This window comes from Schistocerca nitens, chromosome 2, assembly GCF_023898315.1.
Source record: "Schistocerca nitens isolate TAMUIC-IGC-003100 chromosome 2, iqSchNite1.1, whole genome shotgun sequence".
Classification (NCBI taxonomy): domain Eukaryota; kingdom Metazoa; phylum Arthropoda; class Insecta; order Orthoptera; family Acrididae; genus Schistocerca; species Schistocerca nitens.
Genome location: NC_064615.1, coordinates 316,517,520 through 316,543,225, shown reverse-complemented (window position 1 = coordinate 316,543,225; position 25,706 = coordinate 316,517,520). Strand labels below are relative to the sequence as shown.

The following is a 25,706-nucleotide window of genomic DNA, read 5'->3' as shown; positions in this document are numbered from 1 at the left end:
GGGAAAAAAGCTATGCAAGAATTATAACATGTCTTAAGATAAAATTTAGTCAGTCTCGCTATGGATTTCAAAAGTTTCTCTTTATGAAACGGTTATTTTTCAGTCCGTATATCCAAGAAGGAGAAATAGACCACTACATTGATAATGCAAGTACTGTAATGAAGATATGAAACTTTAAATAATATATTTCCTTGAAAATTAATAATTGGCTTTCTGCTGCTGGACTGTCATGGAATTTTGATAAAACCCAGTGCATGCAAATTCACTGCTGCACATGGCCTGACCACAACATTAGAAATAGTGTATGAGGTTAAATCAATAGATGAAACGATATTTTAAATTTTTTGGGTTTTTATATCGATAATTTGAGCTGAAAAATTGCACTACAGTTCTTAAAAATCTGATATGAGTAGCTTTACATGATATGAATGTCAGATCTTGGAGATGAAAATGTCAAAAGTTGACTTACTTTTCCTAGTTTCATTCACTAATGTTGTTATGGCATCATAATCTCGTCGTAGATGTAAAAAATGTTTGTTTTATGGAAGTGTGTTGTGAGGATAATATGTTGTGTAGAAAACAAAGAATTGAGCTGGTGTGTAAAATGTACACAGATCAGGCAAAGCAATTTACCACCAGTTTTTCACCAAGAGTCTAAGCAATGGGACCATTAGACATGTTCGATGAGGAAGAACCTGTCCTGAGTAAAAGCAGCTTTTCCTGCAACAGCCCCTGGTTTGGAGAAAATCAGTATTGAAATTGTGACCATTCAGCTTACACTTGTATTGTTAGGCACATTTCATCCGAGAGAGCATAGTGTGGGTTCAAATCCTGCCCATGTATTTATTTATTCTTTTGTACAATGTCATTGTACAGAGTATCATTAAATTAGTATATGTGGATCAAAATTTTCTCTATAGTAGTTTCATTGATGTATCGAGCGCTAGAAGAAACTTTCTTCAAATGCATATTCCATTTGTTGCAGAACATATTGCATATTCACCTTACTCACTATCGCTTGCTGGGCTAAAACAGAATTCTCAATGGTATCTACCATAGAAGGAAGTGAAACACAAATTTGTTGAATGCAATACACATTTAATGAAAGCTACTGCCTTGCAAGCAAACAGATATTTCAGAAGCAATATTGGAAAAAAAATATTTTGATTTAATTCAAAAAGATTATTCTGTCTTCCATCAACTTTGAGGTGACCCCTGCATATTTTATGATTCTTATGCAATCAGGTGAGCTAAATTGGTGCAGAATTAAAGAATGTACTTTTGTGAAATATTTCCTTGACAGGATAAAAACCAAAGAAAAAAAAATTCAGGATCATGATTTATACCCATAATGGTAGCCATGGACTGTAGCCACTGTGCTATGCTCGCTTTGCCGAAATATTGCTTATGTGATGGTATAGGAGATAAGCATAACATTTGAACATCTCTCGTCTCGGAAACTGGGGGCAGTCGCATGAAAGGGTGCTAGCCAGGCACCCAGGAGAGGTCCCTCTGCCACATACCCAAGCATAATCAAAATCCGTGTTTAACAAGTCTGTTGGTCATCTTGGAAGACTTTAGTGTATCCCGTGCAGTTCGTACTGCACCAACGAATAAAAAAAAATCATATTCTTGAAATAATAATTTATCAACAGAAGGGGGAAGATAGAGAATAAGAGAAAGGGTGCACAGGAGCTGGAAATTGGAAGAGGTAGAGGAGGAGGAGGAGGAGGAGGAGATTAGTGTTTTAACGTCCCGTCGACAACGAGGTCATTAGAGACGGAGCGCAAGCTCGGGTGAGGGAAGGATGGGGAAGGAAATCGGCCGTGCCCTTTCAAAGGAACCATCCCGGCATTTGCCTGAAGCGATTTAGGGAAATCGCGGAAAACCTAAATCAGGATGGCTGGAGTATGAGGTAGAGAGAGTGAGTGAAATGGCAGTGGACTTATAATAGAGATAAGTTCCAGAATACTGTTAATCGAAGGTCAAATAAGCGAGTTAAAATGGAATTAAAGTGATGAAAGAAAACTTGAGTGAAATAAAAAAGCATTAGTATAAATTAAGACAAAGTAGCTGGCAGTTAGCCCAGTACAGTTGGAGGGCCAGTGCCAAAAAGCAGCAGCACTAGTTTTGAGTGGGATTCAAATTAAACATGGTTTGAGATTACATGTGTGGCGATGGTACTGTTGTAACAATATTGAAAAAGGTAGTTGCCACTCACCATATAGCAGAGATGCTTAGTAGCAGTTAGGCTCAATAACAAGACTGTCAGAAAATGAGCTTTTGGCTAACAAGGCCTTATTTGGAAATAGAAAACACAAATCAAGAGCGCACGCTGCTTGGACGTGTGCACGAGTGCATGCTTGTGTGTTCTATCGCCCATGAAGGCTTTGCTGGCCAAAAGCTCATTTTCTGACAGTCTTTTTGTTGTTCATATCTGCAACTCAGCATCTCCAACATATGGTGAGTAGCAATTATCCTTTTCAACATTTTTACATTCCATCTTGGATTTTCTATTGTTGAAGGTAGGCCTACTGTTTGTTTTCCACAGCAGAATTGTTGATTGTTGTCATTGCATACTGCTAAGTTAGTCATTCACTATTATTGAGAACCTTATCTTGGTCATGCAACACATTTATGAAGAGTTTGTGTATGGCTGTTGTGGGAAGGGTCTTTTGTAATGTATGTTTCAGGTGTGATTTGAAGTCATACTTGTGACATATCAACTAATGCTTACATTTTACTTCAAAGAGATTTTGGGCAAATAAGGAATAGTACTTTCGTTTTTGTGGGTTATTTTCTCCTTGATTTCAGCTGTGATTTTTTTATAAGAAAAGCAATCTTGCTTTGCTTTGATCTTGGATATCCTACCATTTACAGCAATTGTTTCAAACTAATCAGCTTATGTGACTCCAATCCCATTATTGATATGTTGTTTACCTGTAAAACAATATCTACTATAATATCACCATTTGAGGGAGAAAGGCTTGTAGAATCAATAAGTGTTTGTTGTTGTAGTGAGCCCTATATGTAACCTTTCTGTGGAAAATGTTTATGTGTAGTGTAAAAATCAAAGTATGATATTGCAAGAATGCTTTGGAAGATCATTCTAAGAAAGCCATTCTCTCCATTAACTATTTCCATCAGTATGATAGTGATCCGTTTTACTGAATGCTGAAGAGAATCTCTTTATACTTTGTAAAGAGAATTTCAAGATCTGTTACAGGTTCTCTCTGTTGAAGTGTTAACTTGGTTCCGTTGTTTTGTTTATTCCCACCAACCCAGATCATCTTCTTCTTTTCAGTTACGCTGTTGCGATTATGTTCACAAGGATAGAGCCAAGTAATGTAGCTAGCTTTGCTCTGTGGCTGTAGTAATGCTTCTACTGGTAACAGAAATTAAACTTGGCAGAGATAAAAAGGAAAGAAAAAAATATATTGTAATGCTCTTTTAATCAGATGATTGTGAATGTCATGCTTCTCGATGTTCTCATTTGTCCCATGCGCCACTAAGAGACTAAGGAGATGAGCTATTATGTACGAAGTCTTCATGAATATCAGGGTTTCTTTCTACTTACTTTGACCCTTAAGTCCAGAGTCATCACTCAGTAGAACTCAACATTTTGTTCAGGTAGTATTTGCAATCATCTGCAAATGCCATTAAATGCTATATTGTACGCATAGTGTTGTCTTAACTGTTTTATTCTGAGAACTAACTTTTGAGTTGGTATCTATTTTAGTAACTGCAGAGTTTTCATTACATGAGTTACACTATTACCATTTTTATGTGTAAAGATAATTTCTTGTTTCTGTTTTTTCATTCCACATTTGTTGACAAAAATGAAATTTGTAATGACAGTCTCATTTTTAATGTAAAATTGTGCAGTTACAGGGTGGCACAGGTAAGACAGTCCACCCCCATAAGCAAACACACAACTCGGCTATGGTTTGTATTATTATTTTGATATACACTATAAAACGATTCTACACAGTACTGCACATTGACTTTGATTTGGACATATCACAGTACAGGCCCATGTAATTTGGCATTTCGTGCCTTCAGTCAGTGTTCCCTTGTGTGTGTGTGTTTTTTTGTTTTTTTAATACACCCCACCCCAAGTGTGTGTGTGTGGGGGGGGGGGGGGGAGAATGCATGTGTGTGCTGACACTTTGCTATCATTTACCATGAAGGAAAACCATGTCGTTGTTTTCAACTGTTGTAGACACTATGAAATGTAACTAGCTTCACGAGCAAATTGTCTCATCACATTACCGAAACAAAGCACAGCCATATGGATTTCAATCACACAAACTATACCAGAGCTAAGAGTTTGTTTACATTTGGTAAAGAACGGCAGATGTGTATGGGACTTTTTCTCCTGATGGGACAGGGGTTCATGATGCCACTAATATGAATGTTAGAAATCAATACATAAGGCACTATACTGTAGCAAAAATTGCATCAGTGCATTTACTCATTCTGGATATCGTTCAGGTGGCCTGTCTACCTGCCTCATTTTGTAATATGCAAATATCACTTGATTAATTCTGCCTGACAAAGTGATTATAGCATATCAATGTTCATTGTGTTTGTATTCAAAAGATTTAGGAATGTAACGTGACAGCTGTGACGGAAGTCTTTAGTTTTTTTAAGTCTATGTACGGACGTTCACCCACCACTGGATTTCAAACAATGCTGTGAACGGTGATTGAAGACATGGGCAGTGCTAAGTGACACAGTGCAAGAGGGAGAGGGATCTGTCTTGCAATGATATGACTGCCAAAGGAAGTTAAGTGCAGAAAAATGCTGTTATTCTCTGGTGCATGTTTTTGGTGAGTTTTCTCCTCCTAGGGCCACTGTTGGAAATTGGTTACATGAATTTTTGAGGGGTGCAAGTCTCTTAAAGATAAAGCTTGTCCCAATTGCACAGCATTGACAGTGACCCATGAAAACATTGAAGGGGCCCTAAATATTGGATAAGCTGCAGTGCAATTTTGCAGCTGCAACGCAATAATACATACCTAAGAGATGTTCCTGTTGGGTGCCACATTCACTGACAGAAGCCTGAAAAACACAAAGAATGGATTTTTTGTCTTTTTATGCTTGAAAAATTCGACAAGCGGCAGTCTAAAGACACTTATAATATGTGCCATTATAATTCTGAAATGAAGAGGCAGTCTTCAATGTGGTGCTGTCCCAGGTGACAAACCACCTACAAAATTTCAGAGATGTAAGAGCTCTGGAAGGAAATTTCTTCACCAGGCTGGGTCATCTCACCTCAGCGACCTTGGACACACATTGTACAGCCAATACTGAGTGGTACGTGACAATGTTTGTCAAAAGTCATCGCCACATGGAGGTCATAGTACCCAAAGTTGAAGATTGGGCACCTTCTGCGTCAAGCCAATGCCTCAGCACACACGGCTGTCTTAATAGTGGACTTCTTGGAGAAGGAAAACATGCAAGTGTTACTGCACCCAACCTGTTCACTGGATTAGGTCCATGTGACTGGTTCCTGTTTCCAATGATGATGGAGAAAATATACGGGCAACATTTTTCATCTGATGAAAAGGCTATTGTAGCATGGAACATTGCTTTCAAGTGACTTCCCTAAAGATGCGTATGAAGATGGTATCTGTTCTTTCGGGTATGTCCGAAAAAACAGATACCACTGGTGATCTTGCAGCTCTTGAAGAATGAAATTAGAATGAAATTCTGACCAATAGCTGCTTACAGGCGTTGATAAATATCAACGAGGACAGTTGAAAATATGTGCCCCGACCAAGACATGTCCGAAAGAACAGATACCATCTTCATATAGACAAGGCTTATCAGCCAATGATCTTATTCAGTATGGATGCACTCACATTGCCAAAACTCTTACGGGAATCAGTAGATTGACAGCTGCGAGGAATGAGTATGGTGGGGGCAGGGGCACTACAAATGTAGTGTGTGGACAGTAAGCTGGAAGTGTGGGTCTCAATGGGGAGCGTGCCAGAGATAAGTCCCTGCAGTCGCACTATCCACTGTGCCGTCGGTGGCTCAGTCGGATAGTGTGTCTGCCATGTAAGTAGGAGATCCCGGGTTCCAGTCCCGGTTTGGGCACACATTTCCAACTGTCCCCGTTGATATTTATCAATGCCTGTAAGCAGCTAATGGTCTCAATTTCATCCCCAAAGATGTGTGGATAGACATTTTCAAAGTGGTTTCAAAGAATGGAAAATTTTGTAAGTGCTCATAGAGAGTATTTTGAATAGTAACAGAATTTTCTTATTGAGCAAGACACATTAATAAGACTAAATTGCTAATTTTTTATGTAATACAAAAGTGTGTGCTGTGGTATGCACTGACACACTTCTACACATTTATGGCATTCATGGTGCCTAAAGTTCAAATAGAGCAATATTTTTAGTACCCCCATGGAAAAAACTGTACATAGACACAATAAATGAGGGAGAGCAAGATATGTTTCCAAATTTTGAAATAGCTCCATTGGGAAACAAACTACGAGAGCCCCTTGTTGAATTTAACTTAGATGGGGACAACACGTGATGTCATCGCCAATTTTGTTACAATTTATGGTACATGCAGGGTTTGGCTAGAAATGAAAGTGACAGAACAGTGGGCTCCAGATGGCCAAATGTTTAGAAAAAATAGTGTTTTTGGCATGGGTTGAGCTAGGCATGAGTCATTTATGTTAGCCAGCTGTCCAGGCAGCACTTCGCACAGCAGGGGTCATAGTCGAGTACCTGTTTGGAAACTTTTTCATATTTCCAATTTTTACATCACTTACACTGCAAAGAAACCAAAATAACACCCAATATATTGCATTTATTTCATAAAAGGGTCAAAAAGGAAAGGCAAAGGAAAATTTGGGATTGCAAACAAATTTCCAGGAAGGGATTGTAAGGGCATACACAAGTATTTATTTTACAGGAGATGATTCACAAGTGGTAACATTGTCCCCAACAGTCAATGGACGGATTTTACTTGCGTTGGAAACCTACTGTTCATGCGCAGCTTTTGAGAGCTAGTCAAGTACAGAATAAAACTAATGGAATAAGATGCCATGTACACTTTAATTACAATTACTTCCTGGAAAGTTATCTGCAGGACCTTGTGAATGCCGTAAGTACAATCCTTTGTTGGGAATTTATTTCAGTCCTAAATTTTCCTTTGCCCTTTCTTTTCATGCCTCTTGTGAAAATAAAAGTAAATACAATATATTGAGCATTATTTTTGTTTATTTGCAGTGTAAGTGAAATAAAAACTTTCCACATGGGGATTCAATCCCACTACCCTTGGATTCCAATTTTAAATTCCTGGAGACTAGCTAACATAAATGGCTCATCTTTCCTGACCTGCTCCAAAGATCCTGTTTTCTCTAAATGTCACCTGAATTTCCTAATTCTGTCACTTTCATTTCTAACCAATCCCTGCACATACCTTAAATTTCAAGGAAATGAATGACTGTGAGTAGGCACAGTCAGCTTGTCAGTACTAACACGTTTGTTATTACAGTCATCTAGATGAATTTTAATCAATTAGTCATCAAAAAGATCACATTTCTTTTTCTTTATACTGTGTGGCATTTTCTGTACAAATAGTTCATTGTGGATGAGGGTACTTCTTTTATTACCTTTTCAGTCGTTAATTAGTGTGGATGATGTTACTTGTCAAAATATGCATAGTAAATCTGTGGTGTACTACCTGCTGAACCACAATTTCCAATGTTCCACTCTTCTCAAAATAACTGTTTACATATATGCTGTGTTCTAACATCCTCAGTGGCATGATGTTAACTGAACAGAGATGAAATGAGATTTTCACTCTGCAGCGGAGTGTGCGCTGATATGAAACTTCCTGGCAGATTAAAACTGTGTGCCTGACCGAGACTCGAACTCAGGACCTGATGGTAGAGCACTTGCCTGCGAAAGGCAAAGGTCACGAGTTCGAGTCTCAGTCGGGCACACAGTTTTAATCTGCCAGGAAATTTCATATCAGCGCACACTCCGCTGCAGAGTGAAAATCTCATTCTGGAAACATCCCCCAGGCTGTGGCTAAGCCATGTCTCTGCAGTATCCTTTCTTTCAGGAGTGCTAGTTCTGCAGGGTTCGCAGAAGAGCTTCTGTAAAGTTTGGAAGGTAGGAGACGAGATACTGGCAGAAGTAAAGCTGTGAGGACCAGACGTGAGTCGTGCTTCGGTAGCTCAGATGGTAGAGCACTTGCCCACGAAAGGCAAAGGTCCCGAGTTCGAGTCTCGGTCGGGCACACAGTTTTAATCTGCCAGGAAGTTTCATATCTGAACAGAGATGCTTTGAAACAGGAAACTATCTACCACACAAACACCACTTTAAAGATACTGTCTTGTTCTAACATTGTGTGTGGATGCCTCTATGAACTACTTCAAATGTCTTAAGACAAATTGGTTGTAACTAAGACGTATTTATTATCACTTCTTGTCAGTGAACTATGTCATTTTTAAGAGTTTTACTTACATTGTAGTGGTAGTGAATGTCTGTTTCTGGATGTGTTGTAGATAGATGCAAATATAGATTTATTAAGAAGTTGTACAGTAAATGAATCCAAGATGACGATATGCAACTGTCATTCGGTTGAGATTGCTGGAAAGTTTTCTGATGGTACCTGCCATTCCCCATTTTTTGCCTTCTTTTTTTTCTGGTAGTAAATGTGATGTTGACATATTCAGTACATATAATAGTCAATGCAGCAACTGCATAGACATTTTTTTTATGGCAGGAGAGGACTAGATGAGTGTGTATAGGGCAACATTGTATGAATCCATTTCATTATATTTTACAGGTATTATATGTCTCCAGGTTCTTTGTTAATGGTGATATTGTTAACTGGAAAATACTGTGAAAGGGAAAGCCAAACAGTGCTTTGGCAAACCAACAAAATTAAGAGACTGTGGTCAATAAAATTGAGAGCTTGCTTTATAAACTAGTTATCAGAGGGCCGTAACCAGCTACAACTGGAGATTTCCTTTGCAGCATAGTTACATAGGCTGCTAACAGAACCACCAATCAAGATATGATGGTCCTCTTGTTTCTGTTCTTATGAAACTGAATGACTTTGCGAGATTAGGGGAGTAATGGAAGGTTTCAAGGAGTAACTAGTACAAGTGATGTAGCACTCTAGTGTAGGAAGACCTGAGTATTTTGCAATGGAATTATTCTGTGCATGGTGATGATGCTCTGGAGGTATTTTTGTGTGCTCAATCATTAGACTTGTTAAATGACAAAATGGCATGCATTTTAGACACTAACATGTTCACAATGTGATAACTGTTTGAAGTCTACTGGACTGGCTTCTTAATTCCCTTCAGCTAAAGAACACTGGCCAACACTTCAGTCAATCCCAAAGCTGCTTGTATGACAGATAAACTCCCCTAAGAACCTGCGATAACTGCTAATCCCGCCTTGGAAGAACAGAAACAAATTTGGGTTCGGTGCATTTAAAAACCCTTCTCCAAAGGATTAACAGTACACTAGTAGCAAAAGAGATCTTGCATTTCATTAAAACATGGATGGCATGTCATCTTTGGTGTAACTGTTTGCACTACTCTATTAATCCTGTGCAAGCCTCCCCATCTCTAATTACTGCAACCAACATCCATTTGAGCCTGAACCTCCACCTTTATTCATCTCTTGGGCTCCTCCTACAATTGCAGCCCCCCCCCCCCCTTTTGGGGTGACACTGCTTACTGGCTGAGGCAGAGATGTCGAAACTTTAGTGTCTCAGTTCGACCTCTGCCTCTTAAATTCTGGGGCCACCACACATTTCAGTGTGGCTCGAGGTAGTTACTCGGCCACTGATTTATCAATTTGCAGCCCAGGACTTCTCCCATCAATCCACTGGTGAGCACATGATGACCTGTGTGATAGTGACCACTTCCCCATCTTCCTGTCACTGCCACAGACACCTGCCCAGATAGGCTTTAAACAAGGCGGACTGGGAAACTTTCACCTGTGATGTCACTGTTGACGCTCCCCCACATGGTAACATCGATGTGATGGTTGAGCAGGTGACTACCACAATCTTTTCTGTGGCAGAAAACTTGATCCCTCGCTCTGTAGAGTGCCGCCCCCCCCTCCCCCTTTCCAGCAAAAGACAGTCCCTTAGTGGTCGCCGGAAGTCGCAATTAAAGAGCGTCGGGGACCTCTACAGCGACACTCTTCCCTGGAGCACGTCGTAGCCTTTAAATGGCTCCATTCCTGTGTTCACCAGCTTATTAAAATACAGAAACAGGAGTGTTGGGAGAGATAAGTCTCGATCATTGGGTGCCATACACCACCTTTCCTAGTCTGGACAAAGATCAAATGTGCTTTTGGGTACCAGACCGCAACAGGTGTTCCCGGTGTTAACATAAATGGCATGCTATGTACCGACGCAAACACGATTGGCGAGAACTTTGCTGAGCACTATGCTCATCTTCAACTGGATCTGGTGTGATTGCGTCTTTCCATCGTAATGGCAGGAGAGAACCATCGTTTCAGTGCTCAAACCCAATAAAAACCTTTCTTTGATGTGGATAGCTATTGGCCCATTAGCCTCACCAACATTGGTTGTTAAGTTGCTGAAACGTATGGTGTGGTTGGGTTGAGTCCTGGAGACATGGCCTGCTGGCTCCATGTTGGGCCGCTGCTGCCTAGGTCGCTCTACCACTGATAATCTTGGGTCCCTTGAGTCTGCTATCCGAACAGCCTTTTCCAGACCCCAACACCTTGTTGCCGTCTTTTTTTAATGTACAAAAAGCGTGTCACCATCTGGCGACATCATATCCCTGCCACATACAGGTGGGGTCTCAGAGGCCTGCTCCTGATTTTTATCCAGAATTTCCTGTTACTCCGCACTGTCAGTGTCCAAGTTGGTGACGAGTTCTGCATTTCATACTGCTCCACCAGTACTGGTGTTGCTGAGCAGCAACTACAGGGAGCCATCCACAAGGTGCAATCATGGGCTCTAGCCCACAGCTTCAAGTTTTCGGCTGCTAAGTCGTGTATCATGCACTTCTGTCGTCGTACGATTTATCATGACGATCCACTCACTGTAGTGGAGACTTATCGGTTCTTAGGACTGGTTTTCGACACCTGATTGACTTGGCTATCTCACCCTCTTCTGCTTAAGCGGAAGTGCTGGTAGCACCTCAATGTCCTCCGCTGCCTGAGCAACACCAACTGGGGGCAGACCACTCTGCTCAGCTGCAGCTGTACAAAGCCCTTGTTCAATCCCGCCTTACTATGGGGGTCTGGTTTATGGTTCAGTGGCATTCTCAGCATTGTGTGTACCCGACCCAGTGCACCACTGTGGCATTCACCTGGCGACGGGAGCTTTTAGAATGAATCCTGTCACCAGCGTCCTGGTGGAGGCCGTTGCACAACTACTCACCAGTTAAGTTGCACACATTCGTAGTTCTCCTGATCATCCGAATTACTGTCTCCTTTTTCCACCTGCGGTAGTTCATCTCCCACATCGGCAGCCCAGGTCAGGGCTAACGATTGCAGTTCACGTGCGATCCCTTCTGTCTGAACTGGAGTCCTTCCCTTTACCACCTCCCATCCATGGTGTACACCTAGGCCGCAGATTTGTCTGGAACTTTTGCATGACCCTAAGGACTCAGTTACTCCTGCCGCTCGCTGTGCCTTCCTCTCGATTCTTGACGTGTTCTGCGGCTCTGAAGTGGTTTACACCGACAGCTCGATGGCTCATGGTCATGTTGGCTTCGGCTACGTCCACAGAGGCATAATTTTCCAGCTAACTAGAAAGACTGGAGATCATGACCTGTCAAACTTATTTTGAAGAATAGGAGCACTTCAAAATAAATAAAAAAAATATGCAAATGAAATAGAAATGTTGCATGACTAATGAGTTGTAATTAAGTGGCACGTATCCTTCATCATCCCTGCTTGCAGCAATTAGAACAATCTGTTCTGTGATGTGTTTAAACACTTCTAAAGGAATTACAAAATCTGTTTAGAAACTCTTTATGTGGTTAATCATCTGCAACTCATAGGGAATCGAAACTGTTTTATGTGATGCAGTTACAGTATTTAATTATCATTAGATATTAATTTTTCAGTGCAATGCCCCTGCCCACCTAAATTTGCAGTTTTGTAATTTCTTATATTTTCAAATGAACGATGATCCTCTGAAGTCCTAAAGTTTTCTTACTTTCCTGGAACGTAGAATTTTTAGTTGTAATTATTTCCTTTTAACATTCTACATATTAACAGAGTTGGTGGCTTCTTTTTACCTGCATTTTCTCGTGGTGTTTGGTTGTCCAGTTATTATGGTTAATTACTCTCAGATGTACCCATATTTTCTGATCCCCTTTCTTACCTTAGTGTTTGTTATCCAATCATATTCTCCTACTGCATCTGAGTATTTAATCCTTGAAAGCTGATTTTTCTGCTGGTATCCCCTACCCAGATTTGTGACAACAGATAAGTCATTTGTGCTGAAAAGAAAATGGCCTTTCTTAGGCCAAGAGGAAATTTTATTGTATCTTGTTATATATTGGCTTTCAATAAACAAAATTTCCATTCAGCACCTTTTGACTCTAAAAGAATCATCCATAGCTCTGAAATTATGGTTGATGTTTTGTTCAGCTTTGAAACAGAGGACATTAAAAATGTATACATGGATAACTGTATGACAGCTCCATGTCTTTGCATGACAATATAAAAATAGATAATACAGAAAATTTGTAAAGTAGGAAAAAAAAGACTTGTTAGGTCATTTAATTATGCTGGAAAAAAGTGTGCGATGATAGGAATCTGACAAATGATTGTCACCATGGCAAATATTACCTTGTTTTCACACATGTTCATAATGTGAAATTTAAAGAATTGTTAACAGCTTTCCAGACTGTCAGGATCATGTGAAATGTGACACATATTTACATAAAGGCTTTTATTCACAGGGCATGTCTACAAGCAAGTGTAACTGACACATGTATGAAGAAACGATAATATTGAAATAGTATGCTACAAAACAAGAGCAGGTGACACAAATCACTGTTCTGTACATAAGAATGGCTCATAAAATGAGCTATGTGCTTAAGTCTAGGTTTTGTACACTTTGATGCATTTTTTTAAATATCAATAATTACAAACACTTCATGCTGTCCTTCATTATCATGAACCTGCATGTTTGAATAGGTTATTGCTTTCACTTCTGTGCCCTGTGGATGCTTCCCTAGTTGGAATTCTTCACCATATCCTCGAGCTTTAATGTGAAAATTTGCTCGATCAAATTCAAGGATTTTTACTTTCTAAAACAACAAAAGAAAGTCAAGAATAAATGTCTAAAACTGAGAAACTTCAATAAAAGGTGATCTATACAACAGTTCTTAAACAACATATGAGAACTACATTTTAGTTATAGCCTCTCTGACAAATGTGATCTCAGAGGAAAAGCATTTTATTTACTTAAAAGAAAAACAGCAAATGTATTAAAAATACACTAAAGAACAAAATATAGAATGACATTAAGAAATATATTAGAAACAAGCTCATTAAGTACAGGGCAAATAATAAAAATAGGAACTGCAATTGTTGTTCAAGTACCAACTCTAGGAAAAGAATTAACACAGTCAGCCACCCAGAGAGGAAGATCAGCTTTGTTGGTGCTCAAAGATTATTTTCACTTTATAAACTGACGCAGTGTTCATCTTCAACAAATTAGTGTACAAGGGTGTGCTGAAAAGTGAAGCCTCTGAATTTTTTATTTGAAAACTCTTAGAGCTTTTTAAATAAAACAAACTTTATTAACATTCTACATATATATTCATGTCTACATATTTAATTTTCAACATAGTCACCCTGACGTCAAATACAATTTCTCCCAATAAGAGACCGGCTTGTTCAACTGTCACTGTAGAATGTTTTACCTTTTTTTGACAGAGCCACAACTGAAGGTGTTCTTTCTGTTCTGAAAGAGATGAAAATCGGATGGGGGGGGGGGGCAAATTGGGACTTTAAAGAGAATGATCCATGAAAGTGAACTCAAGATGTCTGATTACTGCAGTACTTGGGTGCTGTCTGGCATTGTCATGCTGAAGGAGAGGGTACTCCATGTGTGCACAAACTCTTAAAATTGAACTTGATTACAGCACATTGTTTCTCATGCACTGCCATAGTTACATGCTGCAATTCAGAGTCCTAAGTTTAAAGAGTTTTTGTGGAAGGGTTACCATAGATTTCACAACGTAAGCAGAGTTAAAATAATAATAATAAATCATCAATGCATTTCAGACATTTATTTACATATATAAGTTTACTTCCTTTGTGTGACCACATGTGCCAGATCACATTCAAATTTCTACTACTTGTCAACTTAATGTGTGTTTTGTAGGAACTTTTGGCAACAGTATCCTCACTCATAACCAGTCGTCCCCAAATTACACTGTCTTTTTATATGAAGAAGTTGCACTTTTGAAATTTTTCAGATGTTAATGAGTGTTGTGCATAATGCATTCCATAGTAAATTTGAAATAATATTCCCACTTTTTGTACTCACTGACCTAATTCTTAGAGTCAGCGTTTGAGGTATTATGATCACAATTACAAATTCAATCTCTGTGTTGCCATATTTTGTTTTGTGCACATTATAACAGTCTTACCATATACCATTCTATAGTAGTAATTTTTATCAGTGTTTATTGTACATTTACACTGTTCTCAGCATTGTTATACGAGTTTGTGAGTGAGCATAGCCTTGAAGAAGGAAAAAAAAGTTTGAGAAAATTTTATCCTAGGTTTTTCATTCATTATTTTACCCAACCAATTTCTTGGGTGATGAAGCTTCAAATTTTACAGGAAACATGCAATTAAATACTTGTAGCAAAACAAATCCAAAACTTAAACCAATACTACTGAGTGTGATTTAAAGTTGATTGTTTAGTGTTCTGATGCACATTGCAGCAGTAATAGTGCAGCCTCACTGTTGATGCTGTTCAAAAGCAGCTGGAAATTGCTCTGACTGCTCTCCAGCAATTGGAAATTTTTGTGGATGTGTGTGCTGGATGAGCTGCTGAGAGGAATGCAGTGGAGATACAAAAGGCACCTCTCAAGTCTTGTCCTCTACAATGGATACTGCTGTCTCTGCAGAAAGCACATAAGGGTAGGGCTCTCTTAACTATTATCAGTTCAAATATATCAAAATTCCAGTGAAAGATACTTTCACAGTCAAGTACCTGGATTTAAAGCAGCCTTAAAAAGCTGTGGAGCTCATATGATAATAGTTACAGAAGCTGGCTAAAGTATAAAATTGACTGTAGTAAGAATTTTTGGGTAAATCTAAATTCATATAGAATGGACAGGCTCATGGGAAATGTAGGTGGTGCAGCAGACATGAAACTTAAATCAAACAAGATAGAAATTGAAGCTGCAAACAAGAGCCAATATCAAAGCTGAGCGTAAACTTGATTGGATCTTTAACATAACAGACATAACCAAAAACTTCAGACAAAACTGCAGTTTGTTGTTATGAGTTAAACTGTCAACAATTTGCCCAGCAACTGGTATGGGAAATTAAAAGAGTATTAATGTGGTGGACATGACACGATATTCTGCAATAAGTAACTAAATGCCTTCTCTGAAAACTAACAACATTTAGTTCAGAAACCCACTCATGTTGGAAATATATTAGACATAATGGCAACAAGTAGGACTGTCCTCTTCCAGGATATCCATACTGAAGGATTATCAGTGACTGTGAGGTAGTTGTCAACAGTGACAACTACAGTACAAAAAGCAGCTCAATCAAGTGGGATGAATTACATATATCATAAATTCGATTAGGAAACAGTCATGTCACATTGCCAAGAACAATTTTACCAACATTTACCTCTAGACAGGAGATTGTAGTAGAACTCTGACTCGATTTTAAAGGATGATGCATGAATAGCTATGTATATAGAAGAACACAATTATTGTGGAAGGGATGATCCATGGTATAGTCACTATGAAGAAAGTTCTAGAGAAATAGTAACTTCTGCACAGTAGGTGTAAAATACAGGGTAGGGCTATAACTAGATATATGCTGAATAAAATAAATTTAGCTGTTAAGAGAGTAACGTGTGAAGCCTTGAATGACTACTGTATCCAAATCTTAGTGCAGATTTCTTTACTAAGGAAACTGGAGAAGTAATGCCCTAATTCACAGCTCACACCACAGCAAACATGGGTGAAATGAACATTAAGTGCCAGTGGCGTTGAGAAACAGCTAAAATTAAACTTGGCTCCAGTGACCTATGGGTCTCTGTCACGTCCTGTATGGAATTTGTGGTTCAGTTAGCTTCCATTTTAATACATACATAACAAACATCCCTCCAACAAGAAACTGTGTCAAATAGTTGGAAGGAAGTACGCGCACGCACGCACGCACGCACGCACGCACACACACACACGCACGCACGGATAGGAGTTATCTTTACAACATATTTTTTTCTCTGATCCCGTAATTATCCTAGCCTCAACCTGTGGTAACATACTGTCCCCACACCCTGCATCCCCATTCTCGTGTCCCACCCGCCCTCTGCCAAATCATCTGCTCATCTTTCCCCACTCCTCTCCTTCTTTGCTCCTTTATTCTCCACCTTCCTGCCAAACAAAATTCTGACACTGTGCTTGTTGGCAGTCTAGTCCCTGCACACTCGACAAGACAGGGTTTGATTCTCTCCCCACCTGTACACTACTATCCCTTCCCCTTCCCCACCCCCTCCAGATTGCTGCTTGCATCCCACAAGATGTTTCATTCTGGCCCGAGATGTTAGAGTTGGCAGTGGTGTGTGCATGAGGTGTGCTTTGTGTGTGTGTGTGTGTGTGTACTGACAAAGGCTGTGGTCGAAAGCTGTGTGTGTCTTAATTATGCCCTGTCTGCAACTTGACGTGTCTTCTTAACAGTAGGTGAGTAAACTGTCTTCTCCTACACTGTTGGTGTAGAATGTTATTAATGTTTGTTTTATTTAGAAAGCTTTAATGGTTTTCACATAATTCATAGGCATTACTTTTCAGCAGCCTCTCATGTATTAATGATGTTGCAGACAACATTAATGTAATCTCATAAGATGGAATCACCTATGATAAAATGACCAGATGCCCTTTTTTTGGAAAGGCCAGTACTGTTTTTCAACATTCATTCCTGGTGTCCTGAAAGATTTCGCCAGTATGCCACTTTGTCCCATTTTGTTAGAAAATGGCATTTATTTTTTATTCTCTTTGTTATACTACATACTACGAGGTGCGACAATAAAGTAATGAGACTTATTTTCTTTGCAGGATGTGGCAACCCTCCAGGCTTGCCTAGGCACAATATCTTTGACCTTGGTCTATAAGCTGCTTCTAGTCGAAGCGGCACATCGATGCAACTGCTCAGTCGTGAGTTGTGCTGTTAATAAGTTAACACGTGTTTGTGTGTCTCGTCACGGAAATGGAACCACATAATATTGTGCAACGGTATGCCATTTCTTTTCGCGTTAAATTGGGTGAAAATGCGACTACTTATGGTAAGCTTCAGAAGGCTTTGTCATTAGCTCAAAGGGATCACCCAACCAAAAACACTCGCATGTCAAAGTCAAAAGTGAAATGCATGCTTATGTGCTTCTTTGATTCCAACAGAATTGTTCATAAAGAGTGAGTGCTTCCTGGACAAACAGTTAACCAATATTACTACAAAGAAATTTTAGAAAGACTTCGTAAAAGAGTTCATGTCCATGTCAACATTGCTGATAATTGAATTCTGCATCACGATAATGCACCATCCGATACTGCTCTGTCAGTGCAGCAATTTTTAACCTCAAAACAAATTTATTCACCAGATATTGCTCCATGCGACTTTTTTCTATTTCCAAGAGTCAAAACAGCAGTCAAGGGACACAATTTTCAAACAACACAAGATTTCCAAAAACCTGTGACAAGGGTGTTGGAGGATATCACAGAAGATGAGTTCCAGAAATGTTACCATCAATGTCAGAAGTGCTGGAAAAAGTGTGTGCAATCAGAAGGGAGCTACTTTGAAGGAGACAACACTAAACTTGACTAAAACGGTAAGCAACAATCCCCCCCCCCCCCCCCACACACACACACACACCAGTCTCATTACTTTGTCACACGTCATATTTGAATATTCATGTCCATAATTACTAAGAATGAAAGTTGTTTCAATGGACAAAATTAGTTAGGAAAAACAAATATAAATGACCACAATGCTGACAACATTTTGTTTCCTATGCTTCACTTTGGCAATTCAATTCCGATCTCTCAGTAACAGCTGGAGTGTGATGTGCATTGATTCAGCAGTTCCATGACAGATTAAAGATGACAAAATGGCAGTATATGCTCACTGCTGCATTGCAAGAAAAGTAAATTTCTTAGCATGTGATATAGGACTTGCAATTCATAAGAGACCTTTGAATTAACTTGCAATAATTATGCATAAAAATCAACAAATACAGCTTTTTTACTTATAACTTATAATGCAGTCAGATTCTGATGCTCATTGCACCATTTGTAACACTAAGTTATGCACACGTCATGGAGCAACATCCAAATTCAAGTAAACATAAAAAAAAAAAAAAAAAAAAAAAAAAACAGAAATTGCTGTTGCGTCATCCAAAAGCATAACTTCATTTTTCTAGCCAAATTCAGCAACAGACTGAATTGCAGTTGGCTGGGATTGAAGGAGCCTGTGCTTACCATATGGCTAAAGAAAATGATAGTTTTTGCTCAAATGACACTGCTTTGAACAGAAATTCTCTGTCACACAAAGACTGAAGCCACTGTTTCGAACATATCTACCCCTCCTTGTGAAATGTTACAAAAAGAGTGACAAGAAGTCAGTTATGTTATAGTGTTAAATGCTTCTAATCATGGAGATTTCACGTAATAGAATAAGAAATATTTTTCACAAACTTAAAATAGTATAGAAATTGTGAAATTTTTGGGGTTTAATGCACAGCAGATATAGCGCACAACACAATTAAGACTGCTGCAGATTGTATACCTATTGATGTACAAATGGTTATTCACAAAATTTATCATCGTTTTCACACAAACACCCCATAGAACCAGGGCTGGCCACGTAGTGTCTAATTTAACGTTGTGTACCATGTGAAGGCCAAGGTCGAGCCTGCAACTTGGCTTTAATAGGAAATACCCAGAACAGCATAACATTTCATTTAGTATTGCGGTGCAGCATTTTGCAGTCGGCACAACTCTCAGACTTTGGCAGAATCGTGGTGTCAGCACTGTTTATACTTTGCTATTTGTTCATGGTATAAATGACGTTCACAGGTCTAGTGGCTGTTTGCACAAAAATGCAGTCTAACAATCAATAATCACAATCCTTTAAAATAAATGCGAGTAACAGAAGAGAAGGATGAGAATTGAACGGGTAATGCTTATTTGCTATGAAGTGACATAGTACCATGGGTAAGGAATTTAAACCTTTCAATGGCAATTAAAGAGAAAGAAATTATAGAAGCACTTCAAGAAACTGGTGGTATGAATATTAAACATTTCTGAAGTCACTCCCATTATTCCATTTTCATTTGCAACAGTTTTCAATGGAAATGAAGCGAGTACATAAGACTCGCATTACAAGCAGTGTGCTGTTATTGAATTCTTGTGTGCAGTGTGTGGCAATGGATAAAGAAAGTTACAACCTCAGGATATGCAGAAATAGAGCTCCGTGATCAGCCACGCTCGAGACGTCCTGTCACAACCACTGCTCCAGACATACTGAATTGCGCAGATGCCAACTGGCACATCATAACTCCACAATTGAGTCTACAGTTTTCGGTCAGCATTGGAAGTGCATCTGCAATGATTGAGACTCTTGGATTTTCAAAGTGATGCTCACAGCGGACCGTAAGATTCAAAGAAAGGCCATTTCATCTGAATTGTTTGAGTGTTTTGAGACAGATGGAGAGGCATTTCTGTCGCGGATCATTACAGGGTACCAAAGTTGGTACACCACTTTGCGCCGGAAACAAAAAGGCAGTCCATGGAGTGCCATCATCCTCATTCACCACAAAAGAAGAAATTCAAGACAACCTCCCCGCTGCCGGAAAAGTCATGGTGACAAGTCTTCTGGGATTGTGATTGCGTCATTCTCATGCATGTGATGTCAAAAGGATCAACCATCAATTCCGAGGCCTACATGAAGACTCTCAAGAACCGTTTCCGCCGTGTTCAACTGAACAAGAATCCAGCAGGAAATCTTGCTCCAACACAATAATGCATGCCCACACACAATTCTGAGAACCTGGGAACACATCGCCAAATTGGGTTGGACATCACACTCTCATCCACCCCACATTCCAGACCTGGCACCCTCGGACTTCCATCTCTTTGGGCCGCTTAAAGATTCTCTATGGGGAACACACTTTGAAGATGACAAAGAGTGTCAGTCATGCAATGAAAACATGGCTACGCCTACAGGATAAGAGCTTATACCAGCAGGGAATATGTGCTCTTCCACAGCGTTGGCGTATAGCCATACAACGTGATGAAGACTATGTAGAAAAATAGTACATGGACAAGACATGTTGATGTATATTGTCACCAAATTCTGACTCTTAACAATAAATATGTTCTGAGAAAAAAAGTGGGGTATTACTTTCCAAAGGGCCGTTTTATTGAGTCAAGGAGGCACACCTAGCACGATTTTTTTAACTTTGATCTCCCGATTGTTGAATTTATGAAGAAAAACAGAGTGCAAGAACAAAAATTAGAACATCTGTAGTGGATAGCAGACTTCATATTTTAAGTAGACTTGCCCATACTAAGATACTGCGCGGTAACTTCCTCCTCATTTGATGGGGATGCATTTAAAAAGAAAATCGCTTTGTAGAAGCAAAGGCAATCCAGTTTCCTAAGCTCACAGGCATTAAAGAAAGTGCAAGGTTTGATGAATTCATTGCGGCTTTGAAAAAATTACAACAGTTTTATAAAGGGTTTGGTGACAATGACAACCTTACATCTGTTTTCAAGACCATTTGCTGTTTCAATTGAAAGTGCCCTTTGCATGTGCAGATGTAACTGTCCTGGACGTCTACATTTTACAAGTCACCATAATGAGGTTGCAAAACTGCTACAATATTTCAATCAACATTTGTGTTAAAGGCAATTTTTTGATTATGAGGCTAAATAAGTCATGATTAGATGGCAACTTGAGTGCAAACCTCTGAAAGTGTCTGCGCCTGTACCAGATAAAAATTATACATCTTCAGCATGCAAAAAATAATTAATTAATACTGAAAACTTGTTTTGTTTGTGATTTACATTGTTCACCCCCCCCCCCCCCCCCTTGCGCTCAGACAGCGCGGCTTGGAGGTGAGGGAAATGTAAAGTGAAACTGAGCGCTTTGGCACTCGGGCCCGGGCTGAAATCCTGACCACCCCTGGTACAGAATCACTGAAGGAGTTCTGCAGATTTGCTGAGACTGAATACGGAAAGTTATTAGGTTACAGTAACACTAAAGCCCACGTCACCTAGGACAGCAGCACTTCCGCACAGTCGGAGCGAAAAGGAAGTGGATTGGGGGGGGGGGGGGGGGGGGGATGATGAGAAATGCACATGCGCGGCAGCAGAGTGCGGGCAAACTTAGTCCACATTGCCGAACAACATTGTTGTAGATAACAGTCAGGCTAATTTGCCTACGGCACATTGTTTTATATGTTCAAATCTATGAGGGGAATAAGACATATTAAAACCAATTTTGATCAATCGTCATGAGAGAAACGTTAATTCACGGCCACAGCTCCACAGATTTACTCTGTGTGATGTCTGGAGGTGAGAACAGCTGACATGCTTTGTGAAGATGTGAAAGAATTTTTAAAAATGTGTAAGGTGTGTGCGTGCATGTGTATGTGTTTGACGATAGTTAGGTGTAATCACTGCGTGTAAAAAAGAATTACTGGTAGGAAAGACTACCATTAAGACTGCGAGCCACTTGGAAAGAGAATGAATATCATTGGCCGCCAGTGGCTAGTGGAGGATGCGCAGAATGGCTGAAAATTGGGCCACTTTCTTACATGATGCGAACAATAGATGACTGAAGAGTTCTTGTACTTTTAGAAGGACTGAAGTCCTTTCTTAGAGAAAAATTTACAGTAATGATAATACAGGTATCCTTTTTTGAAAACCCATTTTTTTTCCCATAACCAAGCCACAACTTCTCACCAGCCAGTTCTCCAGGTTGAAGGTGAGCATAATAGAAATGTAGAAGTAGCTATGGCTCTTTCCAAGCTGAACAGAGAAAAAGGAGAACAATTTTATCTCACATTTTTATTGATCTTGCTTAACAATGTTCTAAAATGAGCTTACGTTGAAATATGTATGCCAAAGATTAGAAATGCATCTGCTGAATCAACAAATATCAATGATAGTACCATTTCCAGCGAAGTTGTTTATGTTAAGCAAATTGCTACTGCATACAACGTTGGTCAGTGGAATAATGAGGGAATGTTTCAGTATCTCTCTTCTCAAACGTTATTCAGCAGCTTTTCTAAGGTAGTAGAATTTGGATTATCACTGCCAGCTTACTAATGCACCCCTAGTGTGTGTTTTTGCAAGCATGAGCAAAATATGAACATAAAAAAATACAATAGAAAGCATTGTCACTTACCACAACCAATTTTAAATACAGTTGCCTTGAGTTTTTCAATAACTCTGGGCAGAATAATATGTCCAATAAAGAACATTTTTTTATAAGTGATATAAATCCAAGAACAATTGTCATAATATATTTATAGTAATGTAATACACAATATTATTTCGTATACTGTAATAACGTTGCCTTGTCCTAATGAATATGTTAAGTACTCACTCCAATAATCATTTTGTTTATTGATAATAAATACATAAATAAGGTTATATTTTTTCTAATTGCATTAATTTCATTACTTAAGGTTAACACTAATTTTAAAATAAGGTCAGTTGAGAAGTGTTTGTTTTCTGCTTCAGAAAATTATATATAATTAAGTACTGGGTGATACAAGCAGCACGTACATTTACATACATCTTGCAAGCATTTCTATGTAGTGCAAAGACTGGCAACTGACTTTCAGTGTTCAGAAATGTAAAATTCTGCACTTCACTGAATGAAAAAAACTTGGTACCCTACAACTACAACAGCAGTAATTGGAATCAGTCAACTGTTATAGATACGTAACAGATTTGTACAGATATAAAGTGGAATGACCAGAAAGGTACGGTTGTTGGTCAGGCAGGTGCTAAAACTTCAGTTCAATGACGATAATGTGAAAATTCTGTCGATCCATAAGAGATTGCTTACGAATCACTTGTTCATCCCATCCTAAAATAATGCTCAAGTGTGTCGGATCCATACCAAATAGGTCTAACAGGAGATATTGAACATATACAAAGAAGGGCAGCATGAATGGTCACAGACACTGTCAATACTGAAAAGTAGTTGATATGAAGGATGAGACAAGGGGCTGATGGTATTGTTTGAAATTGTTTCTTGATGGTTCCATCTGTTACTTGGTACAGCAAGGATACTTTTTCTTCAGACTCAATTTTAGGGTCTGCTTATAAACAGAGCAACAAAACAATCAGTATAAAGTTAACTGAATGGAAAATTAATGACAATTTGGCAGCACAAAATGATTAAAAACCATGTTTTGAAATTTTGGATTTGTTGTTACATTTCCTTTTTTGTGTGCTGTATTTTAACATACATTCAATATTGAGATTATCCATGAGTTCCGAAGATCAGCTGAATGACAAAGGGGAAAGGGTAAAATGTGGCCACATGCACCTCTTGATTTCAAATAATGACTTTTTAAAAATCCTACCCTCCTCTTCTGCAGACAAACAATGATATAACTCACGCTGCACTTTCTACTATTTAGCATTGCTTCCCATGCCTTCACACACTTGCTTTCTTCCACTGTCATTGTCAAATGAATGTTTCAGTGAAGCAACAACTGTGTGGAGGCTCCCTGACACTGTCTAGAGTTAAGAACACTGCCTTATAAAGTGCCATTATGTTTTTCGTGAAACTGTGGTATAGCATTACTTGTAAATAAAAGTTTGTGTATTTAAAGATGCTAATCATCAATTTCATCAATATATGAAATTAACACAACTCACAAAATACATAACTTTACGGAGCTGCTGAAATATGGAAATGAAACTTAACAGGGCCTCTTCATGCCAGAAATCACTTCTGTGACATTATTACATGAATATGAATAGTCTGATGGAGAAAAAATTGAGACCAAAAGGAAATCTTATTAAACAAGTTTGGGAAGTGTGTAAGTAGCATGGCTTTTTCCTTTGAGAAGTCCAAAATCAACATGTCAGGATTTGCCCAAGTTAAAATGTAATTGTAACTGCTTTCTAACATTATCATTTACTTTGACGTCTACAATATTTATCAACTAAAAATACGTACCTTGAGGCAAAATAAAAAAAAGTAATACTTTTTTTGCAACACCCCCTTGTTAAGTTTCTCTTAAGGGGAGATGGATCGCCCTATCCCGGTTATGTTAAATTTAACGACTTGGCTTCCCTGTATTTCAGGAACCACTGTACCCACTGACATGAAACTGTGTGTTCTGAGTCTACTGAAGTACAATAATTGCATTTCAGACACTACTTCAGAAATACAATTTTTTAATTAAACAGTTAAAATTGTGTGTACTTTTTTGTACATTATCCTAAATAATTTTAATTATACATAACATTATGTTCTCTCAGGATATGTATGTTTTTACTCCCTAAAAATTTGAATACTCGAAGTGGTTTCTGAGATTTAGGGGAAAATGCAACAGAAAATGTAAATTTTCAAGAATGACTTCTAAAGTTTCAAAGGACTGTAACTCTCTTAATATATGCCTATGTTTTTATTTTTAGTCACTCAGAAGCTCCCTGCACCATACTGTATATCAACCTCTTGATCTTTTTCCATATTTTTTCTTCTTTTTGGACAACTGTGTTGCATACCCTGCTTTATCAATGCAAACCCTGACCATCTGTTCAAGTTCTCTGATGCAGTTTGCTCCAGGATTAATTCCCATGTGCTGCAGCACTTTCACCCTACCAATGTCCCCCTTTAATGTCTTCATTCCAACAAAAACATTTTTTGGTAAGCAAATCCATATACAATTATTGAACGACTCATTGGGATTTTTAGTCTGACCATGCAGACACTTTTTCAGTAATTCAGGATTTGCCAAGTCTCTGTAAATAGGTTTTATAATATCTATGACTGCTGGGATGGAATGTTTATGGCTGTACGAACTGTAAGTACTGGGCATTGCGGTAATTGCACCATGAATCAGGTCCAGGAGTGCAAAGGTAGTGTACTGGATTTTCATCAGTTGACAGTCTGTGGAAGAAGGTAGCCCATACTGTCTACTTCATTTTCAACAAATCCTCAGTAGTATTTCTAATGTCCATTCCATAATACTGCTGTACTTGAACAATCATTTTGTCTGTCAGCCTGCCTCTTATGGTTTTACCATCATCAGGAAGTTTCTTGTCTCTCAAACTTTGTTTCAACTTCCTCAACCTGGTGCCCATCCTTTTCTGGACATGACCAACACAATCCAGTTTTGTGATAATCTTCTCACCGTAAGGCTGAGTGGCTACTACAATGTTAGTTGAGTCTCCATTACCTAAGAACTTAGTGTAACACACACCCCTTTT

The 25,706-nt window shown here is 38.9% G+C and overlaps 1 protein-coding gene across 1 annotated transcript in view; it reads right to left on the bottom strand.

Annotated features, from left to right (window-relative positions):
- Positions 1–12,921: 12,921 nt before the first annotated feature.
- Positions 12,922–25,706, bottom strand: part of LOC126236089 (protein archease-like) — a 114,108-nt gene continuing 101,323 nt past the window's right edge. Inside the window, exon 4 of the mRNA XM_049945156.1 lies at positions 12,922–13,297. Coding sequence (XP_049801113.1) covers positions 13,118–13,297 — 180 coding nt within the window. The 3' untranslated portion in view covers positions 12,922–13,117. The remainder of the gene's footprint in view (positions 13,298–25,706) is intronic.